Raw genomic sequence first — 9,490 nt, forward strand, 5'->3', positions numbered from 1 at the left:
AGTGTCTCCAACAAGACTTTGGGTGATGGAAAGAAATAGAACGTGTGTTTCATGGCCACCCTGACCTCATTTTCTATCTCCCTTCTTCTCCTGTCTGGTGCTTTCCCCATGTCCTTTGCAGGAACACCTCACTGATTCTGATCTGTAGCTATGAAATATGGGCCACATTTTGAAATTCAAATAAAGATGTCCTTCTTTCTCCCTAGTCTCTCTTCTCTTCACTCTCTTTCCCCCTCTCTCTACCTATGTTCATTATTTTTCTATCATTTCATCTTCTCATCTCCTTTCTCCCTGTTTTTCTAATCTCAGAAGAGGTATCATCTACCTCAGAAGAAGGTAGAAATCATTAGAATAATTGTGAAGTCAGAGTAAAGGTTCATATTTTAGAATTTTTAATCATAAACACCGAAACTAAATAGGCAATATAGAGGCTTTTTCCTGGAGCTTCCAGCATTCCCTTTGCTCTAGGGGATGCTTATTTCTGCTTGCGAGTCATCTCTGTCACACCCCTCATGGCAACAGACTGTCCTCGCGGCTGAATATATGGCGATCTCCCTGTTCTTATAGGGTATGACTAGTCCAGGTGCTCTCCTAACTGCTGCTAGCCCTCATTCAAGTTTTCACTAACGTTCTGCTATCTCAGAACTAGAGAAAGAGTTGCTCACTGAGAGCAATGCCTAGAGTGCTCCCCACTGGTCGAAAACCATCAGACCAACTAGCTCATCAACCCCAGAATCCCAGAGCCCTCACCCCTATTCCATTCTTTCCTTAGGACCATCTACAGATGGTCTAAATATCTAAAATATTTTGTCAAATTGTGCCTTCTAAAGTTGTATGTAATTTCTCCAGTCTATTTCAGGAGAAGTCCACAGCAATTTATTGAAAGTCTTCTATAATAAACTAGATCTTGTGGTAGGTCTTAGGGAATTTTAAAAAATGAATATAACATTGTCACTACTCACAAGACATCGTGGTATTGCAGGAAAGACAAACATAAAAGGGTGAGTATTCATATCCCAAATAGCATCACCAAGAAGTACAAAGTGAATCCAGAAATAAGGAGATATTTCTTGTAACAGAGGATGGTTAGACAAAGATTTGATAAGAACATGATTATTTTCTCCTTTACCCTTAAAAGATCGAAGAAATGTTTTCAGGAGATTAAGTAGAGATATTACCTTGGGACTGGAATAGAGATGCCTCCCAGTTGAAAATAAAAGGGGGGAAGATGGGGCAGCTGGCTGGTTAGGTTGGTTCGAGCATGTGACTCTTGATCTCTGGGTCGTATGTTTGAGCCCCATGTTGGGTGTAGAGATTACTTAAAAGTAAAATCTTGGGGTGCCTGGGTGACACAGTCAGTTGGGCATCGCACTTGGTCTTGGCTCAGGTCATGATCTAATGGTTCATGAGTTTGAGCCCCCCATCTGACTCTGTGTTGACATCTCAGAGCCAGAAGCCTGCTTCAGAGTCTGTGTCTTCCTCTCTCTCTGCCCTTCCCCTGCTCTCTCTCTCTCTGTCTCTGTCTATTAATAATAAACATAAAAAATAAAGAAAGAAAAATAAAGAAATTTCTTAATTAAAAAATATTTTTAAGGGGCGCCTGGGTGGCTTAGTCGGTTAAGCGTCCGACTTTCGCTTAGGTCATGATCTCGCGGTTCGTGGGTTCGAGCCCCACGTCGGGCTCTGTGCTGACTGCCAGCTCAGAGCCTGGAGCCTATTCCAGTCTGTGACTCCCTCTCTCTCTGACCCTCCCCTGCTCACGCTGTCTCTCTCTCTATCTCCTAGAAATAAATAAAAATATTAAAAAAAATATTTTTAAAAGAAGAAGAGGAGATGAACAGTGATGTACAAAGAAGCTGGGAGATATAAAGCATGATTGCTTACCCTATTATTAATTTCAAAATTAATTTCTGCTCTTGGTGGCTTAATTTCTCTGTGTATAAACTTTTTATAATATTCCGGGAGCAGTGTTTTTAATCACATCAATCACAATTAACAATTTACAGTTATAATCATGTATGTAAAATATCTTAAACATGTGAACTCTTTGATACAGTTGTTTCAGAGGAAATAAAAATATTTCTTGGTCTTGAATAGCCCAAGAATTAGAATTACATTACATTAGAGTTAATGTAATCTCTGATACTATGAACTTTGGTAGTGAAGAGACTTTGTTAATGTGCTTTCAAAGACTAAGAGCTTTGTTGAATGTGTCATTTTATATTATGAATATCTGTGACTTCTTCCAAAATGTCTAAGAGTTTTTCACCAGTTTAGCTTATTATATCGGATATTTTATGGGTTAGTGGCCTCAAATTTTTAATTTGGAAATGACTGGGATAACTATTTCATTTTATTTTAGTTTTTAAATTTAGTTCTGAGAGAGAGAGAGACAGCATGATCAGGAGAGGGTCAGACAGAGAGGGAGATACAGAATCTGAAACAAGCTCCAGGTTCTGAGCTAGTTGTCAGCACAGAGCCTGACGCAGGGCTTGAACTCACGAACTGTGAGATCATGACCTGAGCTTAACAGACCAAGCCACCTAAGCGCCCCTGGGATAACTATTTCAAAAAACAATTACAACTGAGTGGTTTTTAGATCCTGATTATTGCTTTAAGAATCATGTAAAATAGGTCCACTGGCTTTGTGTAACACAAGATTGGAAATCTAGATATCATGATGTCTAATTTGTTTTAAACTATCTCAGTGTTACACAGTCGGACATTATATATGTGCTAGAAGTTAAGCTTCAAATCCATGCAGAGAGTCTATGTTGCACTGATTAAGAATCCATGCTGTACATTTGCCCTAGCTGAGCATGTATGTGGCACAGCTTGTCAGCTAACATTACAACCAAGTACAGTAAAACCTTGGATTGCAAGTAACTTGTTCTGTGCATGTTCTGCAAGAAGAGCAAACATTTCTAATAAATTTTAACTTCATAAATAAGTGATGTCTCACAACACAAGTAGTACGTGATGCCAAATGTCACATGATCACAACTGAGCCAATGGTTCTCTCTCTCTCTCTCTGTCTCTCTCTCTTGCTAAGGGATTGTGGGTGATTGTCTCCCATGCTCGGATGCTCAGTCTCAGGCTGCAGTGTTTGGCAGAAATCAGTAATTTTTCAGAATGTTGGAAGGTGCCCACCACTGGCACTAATGTATTTTCTGTCACTTCAAAGCACCTATGGGCAGTCCTTTGCTTTTCCATACAGAGTAAGCTTAGAAATGCATTTCATTCTAGGTCAGGCTGCTTGCAGATATAGACCCTTTCCTCTGCTGCCTTATTGCCAGTTACATTAAATACAGTATATGGCAAGAGTTTATTAATACTGTACTGTAGTCAACATCCCTGCAAGTGTATACAATGACCTCCATGCAGAAAAAGGTTGAAAAGAAAGGCAGTAAGAAGAAAGAGATGATTACAGTGGAAGTTAATAAGGAAATCACCAAGAAGTATGAACGAGTTATGCAAGTGGCCAAAATTGCAAGATTTTATACGAAGTCTACTTCTGCATCTCATCTGGAGGAGAAGGATAAAAAGGTGGAGGAATCTCTCACTTCACATGAGGTAAGGGAGATGTATAAAATGTGGGAAATAGTGCAAAATTTTGTACAAAAACACCACTCGAATAAGGCTGTTGCGGTGCTAGCAATGAGTCTGTTTAATGACAATGCAACGTAACATTTTTTGGAATCCTCAAAAGGAGGCAAAAACAAGCGTCATTGAATAGGTTCCTTGTTAAAGTTGCAAGAAAAGAGAAAGATTCCAGTGAGCCAATGGATAGCAGTGATTCCATTAGTGATAGTGAAAGTCGCCCTACACACTAACCCTCCTCTCTGCTGCCTCCCTCACACAAGCCATGAAGGTTTTCAAAGGTAAGTGCAGGTTAATCTGTTCACTTTTCTTTATATTTTGTATTTTCTTTTTGTTTTGTATTATATTACATTATTGCATTCATTTTTATATGAATATTTTTGGGTTGCGGAACGAATCATCTGAGTTTCCATTATTTCTTATGGGGAAATTCACTTTGATATACAAGTGCTTTGGATTACAAGCATGTTTCCTGAATGAATTATGCTTGCAAGCCAAGATTTTACTGTTATTCAGCTTTGCACATGTAGATCAACACCTGAGGCAGTGTTAATTACTTTGATGAATGCTAGAAATGATTTTTTTAAAATAAAACCGCTCTTGCCTTTTTCACTTCAGAACTCTGACATTTCTGATGTACTCCAAGTGAGAGTGGAGTAGGGAATGGGTGGGAGGCATCCCTCCTGGAGAAATTCATCCGAAGACCTCCACCTGGAGCAAAGTCTGTCTGAGTGTGGCACAGCATTGCTGTTGAAGCAGCAATTCAGGAGGCAAGCGCTCCCCAGAGCCCAGCCTGTCCTGCACCATTTGCCCTCACAGAAAAAGAGACCTTCCTGAAAACTCTCTCTTGAGTTCTTGAGCCATGAAAAGTCCCAATGGTGCAGAAGGTTTGTGCCCAGCTCCCCCTGCGGCCCCAGGCACTGTGTCAATTAGAGCACAGACATACTGGGCTGTGTCCCTCTCATGGGCCGAGAGTTTCCTCAGGTGGAAAAGGGTTTCACTCCTCTTAAATTCGGCCTCAAAACCTTTGATGCCTTTAACCAGTGTGTCCTTTGATATGTACTGGAGGGGAAGCTGAGGTCCCCGGTTGGGGGGCTGCAGGTACCAGTAGAGATACGGTGGAACAGAGGTGAGTACTCTTTGCACCTCAGCTCCAGACAGGCTCCTTCAGAGACCAACACATGGACATCAGGCTGGGTCACTGACTGGGCTCCCGTTCCTCCTGAAACATCAATGCTGAGTCGGTGAGACCAGGACAGACTTACCTATTAAGAGAAGGTGTCTTTATTCTGCATCCTGTCACTTTTGTGCAAGGAAGGAAAGGGAATGTTGCTCACGTGGGCCAAGAATCATGTCAGGCACTGAGAGGAACAGTAGGAGCCTGGCTGAGCTTGGAGACACTGCGGGCTCCTGAGGCGGGGGGACAGCAGCCGAGGTCACCGAGCCTTCAGAGCCATAGGGGTGGGGAGGTTGGGCTGGACAAGGCCCTTGCTTTGACAAGTTTCAAAAACGTTTAGAAAGAAGGAGTCTTCCTCTTTTATTGTCTAGCCTCTTCTTGTCACAGTTTCCTCTCTGCACAGACATCAGTGAGGCTCCCTCAGCCAGCTGCAGGGAGGAGGAGCAGAGCAGCGGTGAGGACCATTTGCACAACATCACCCACGGCCTACAGAGGCAGGACCAAGAATCTAAGAGAGCCGGCTGTCTTCTGTTCTCGTCTCAGAGATGTGACCAGCAGCACTTCAACAGAAAGCGTGTTCCCTGAATCTGTGATGATGTCACCTTCCCTGGCACGTGGTATTAATCCTGAAATAAGGGAGACATGGGAGCTTTGTAAAAATAGAAGAGTCATTTACTTCACTGAGAAATTCGTCACGGAAGACAATATTCTAGGCTTTGGAATACCATTGAAAGACTTCACATTACTTTTTAAAGCCATTCATCAGGCAGAAAGACTGAAATCAATTGCGTCAGCTCAGCTGAGCTTCATATGGCCTCATGCTGCTGGCTGTCAGCATCAGAGTGGGGGAAAGAGACGATTTCTTTATTTGGTACTGAAAGGGAAAAAATTAGACCAGAGACTTATATGTAAAATCAGCCTGGAACCAGTGGCATTATCCAATCAATGCAAACTAGTAAAGGCAATATTTTCTTCGTCAGGCAGATAGTCTGAAGAAGACTCCTCGGTTTCAGGTGAACACATCTGATATTTGTTTAGGCTATAAGAAAATAACTTGGACCCCATATGTTTAAGTGGAGAAAGAGAGAGTCCTGTTCCAATTGGCAATGGTCAGAGCAGACTGCTGTAGTACGCCAAATTATGGGGACCTCACACTGAAAAGAACAGTGACAGAGAAAAGTGAGCAGAATTATAAATGTAAGGAAGCTATGACATATAAGTAAGTGATTCTGGAAGGAATTAGAGATGGAAAAAAGTGAATCTATTTGAACTCAGATACAGCTGGAAGGAATACAACCAGCAGACCGGAAATGGGAGGAACTTCCGGCAGGGGAGGCGATTGTCAGGAACCCTCACGGTAGCAAAGCAGCACAGTCCCACACAGCTGGGACGGGACTTAGACAGGGGAAGTCTGCTCTATGCTGTAATAGTAAGATAAAACTCTGAAAGGAGAAGGCTTCCCTACTCAACTTATTTTAGTGTAGAGACCACTGAAACCTTAAAACTGAAGAAACTAAGGAGAGAAATCTCAGATAAAATGAGAATCTGGTCAACAAGGAGGGAGAGCCCTTTTCAGAATGTCAAAAGAACAACTCACTCCTTTCTGAATACTCTGTTGAGTCGCACCAGCCTGAAATCAGAAACCTCTGTCTTCTGATTTACTTCTTGACCCTGTCTATAGATTTCTTTCACCAAATCACATTGAAATTTTAAATGTGGATGGGATGTGCTTCTGATTCAAAATATTTGATAAGCATATGTACCCAACTCACTTCCTCCCCAATTGCCACTGAAAAGAAATTTAGAAACATAAACAGGATGAACCTAAATCCATAATGGGAAAATAATAAAAAGATAAAAGCTATCAATAATCCCATATGAGGGAAGATAGATGTAAGCACAGTGATGAGCGAGACAGACAGGGGAAAAGCACAGCCCAGAATGAGCCATGAGAAGACGTCAGCAGAAGTGTGAGTAAAGGAAATTTACTTCTTAGGATCATGAAGATGCTCTGAGCTGAAAAAGAGCATGATGGAGGGCAGGGGGGACAGAACACAAGACAGGGGACAAAGTCAATGTCCCCTGAAAGTCATTGAAAGTCAATGTGTGGATTAGCTATGCTAGTTTCCTCTATATGCTCTATCCAGCTACTGCATTTACATGTGAGCAGCATAGTAATATACACCTATATTATAATTACATATTTTATATAGTAATAATTATATACATTATGATTAGTAATATATATCTAGTAATATATATTACTATGTTTCTCACATAAATATATATATGTTATATTTATATATATATATTTAAAATCTCATTTAATCCTGAAATCAATCCTGAAATATATATGACAGAAATATATGTACTATGGGCCTAAGATCGAATGGCCCAAGGATAACATAAAAGATATTCAAACAGAGCAAGTTCTCTCCAGTGCGCCATGACATCAGAAGGCATGCGACACAGGTGAAACTAGAATTAGAATATCGTGATTCCAACACAGCTTCCTGCCCTTTCTCACTGCTCTTCAAATCTTTCTTCTATGATTCAGAAATATTTGTGAAGAGTCTTCAGTCCACAGAATGAGAATTTGAAGTAAATCCCGACTGGGTTGCATCCTTTTAGCCATTGAGAATTTAACAAAACTGAACAGCAATCTTAGCTGCCCATTTCCGGGTATTCCTACCCTTTGGACTACATCAACAATGCCCTGTCTAAAAGAACACAATAAGCTTTACAATAAATGTGACTTCTACATTTTTTCCCTGTAATTGGAACATCTATAACAAGGCCTTATTTCTTTCAGGCCACCAACATTTTTTCCTGGACTTGGACATATGTTGCAGGACAATTCCAAAGTGCCAAGGGGTAGGGGAGGGAGGTCTTCATATGATCTTCGGTGTTATCAACTTTCCTCACAACATTTTCTAAGACATCTTCAACACCATATGTTTTAATTTATTTTTTAATGTTTATTTTTGAGAGGGATGAGGAACAGAGAGAGAGGGAGACACAGAATCTGAAGCAGGCTCCAGGCTCTGAGCTGTCTGCACAGAGCCCAATGCAGGGCTCAAACTCACAAACCCCAAGATCATGACCTGATCCAAAGTCAGACGCTTAACCAACTGAGCCACTCAGGTGCCCCCTTCAATACCGTATGTTTTCGATAATTGATCCATGAAGGCCTTTAATCACCATAACAAAACTCCTCCGTGTGTAGAATCCTTTTAGGTACTTGCTCAGAGATCCTTCTCATGAAATCTGAAGCCCTTCCATGCTCCCCCGCCCTGCCCGTGGGTATGGGACATTCTATGGTTATGGAGAATGCTCTTAATTCCCATTTGCATCTAGAGAGCGAGCAGAATCTCTCTTCCCTGCAGCCTAGGCTCTACATCAGGCCTTGCTGGGGCAGCAGTGGGTTTGAGTACAGACAGCAGGGGCCAGGGGAGCACTGTGCGCTCACTGCACAGAGGTAGGTAGCAGAGTCGCCGTGCTGGGAGTCTCTGATGAGCAGGGAGAGAGACCGGCTTGCTTTAGTGAGCAGCCCTGTAAATCTTCCTTCTTCTTTTTCACCATCGGAGTACATGTACATCAGCAACTCGGGGCCTTTCCCAGAATACTGTCCGTACCACGCGAAGTACTGGGAAGTACTGTCACTGTAACTACAGTTGAGAGAGGCAGTGTCTCCCTCCAGAACTGTCAGAGATACAAGACTCTGCTCCACACCCTTCTGTTGACTCGTCACCCCTGTGCAGAAAGACAGCAGTTAGTCCAAGAGGATTCATTGGGTAGTGGATACTTAGTCTCTAGAATATAAATGATTTTTCACGGGACTTCCACCTCAACCCTCCATGTTTCTACCCACAGGGCCCAGAGTAGATACTAACTCCAAATATTGTTCTTTACATTCCCATAGAGATGCCCAAAACTCACAGGTTAACTGAAGCCACAGGACCACTAGGAAAACTCTCAAGCACTTCATTATTCTTTCTTCCCCTGGTTCACTGAGGACTCAAATTTTAAGCCCTGAAAAAAAAAAAAAAAAGAGTCTGGCTCAAACATTTCTAGGTCTTCTGCTTTAGGAATCGTAGAAAAAATTCGTTCTACCAATTAGAAGAAAAGAGTCTTTTTCACCGCCCCTCCTGCACCACCAAGCCCCACCTCTTGTCTTCTCTCTCTCTCTCTCTCTCTCAGGAAAACTTGAGAGCTTTCTCAGTCCCTGAGAAAACACTGCCATCTTGTGGACTCACGATAGTGATCCAAAATATGTTCAAAATGTAGACCTTTATTATATGAACTGGTAACCGTAAACATCTGCCACTTCAATAAAATTAAAAATTTAAGAACCGTACGGTCCAAGTCAACATGTGTGGGGAGGGGGAGATGTGTATGTGTACATATTTTATAGCAAATGGCAACACTTGTCTGAGCAAAAGCACTTCTAGAAAACAGCCACCTTCCTGCACGGAAAAAGCAGCTACAGAGTATTCTGTGTCAGACATCCGGTGAGGTTCTTGTGACTCAGGGAGCATTTCATATTGTGGAGTTCTTTTCCACAGCAGGCCCGACACTTCCTATCTCATGCCCTCACCGCCGATTTTTAAAGCAATTTATTCAAACTCAAAAGAATCCTTTCTAGGAAGAACAGCATAAAATCTGACCAAATAAAATGTTTCCACCTCAAAATTGATCACTATTTTTTAACAA

The 9,490-nt window shown here is 41.7% G+C and overlaps 1 gene segment (V, D, J or C); it reads right to left on the minus strand.

Moving 5' to 3' along the window:
* Positions 1 to 7,885: 7,885 nt before the first annotated feature.
* Positions 7,886 to 8,871, minus strand: LOC120240464. The segment is given in 2 exon segments: positions 7,886 to 8,530; positions 8,717 to 8,871. Coding segments are annotated over 2 exon segments (408 nt in total).
* Between the last annotated feature and the right edge of the window lie 619 nt (positions 8,872 to 9,490).

The sequence above is a fragment of the Hyaena hyaena genome, unplaced genomic scaffold (assembly GCF_003009895.1).
Source record: "Hyaena hyaena isolate Hyena2069 unplaced genomic scaffold, ASM300989v1 scaffold_256, whole genome shotgun sequence".
In the NCBI taxonomy this organism is placed as follows: Eukaryota; Metazoa; Chordata; class Mammalia; order Carnivora; family Hyaenidae; genus Hyaena; species Hyaena hyaena.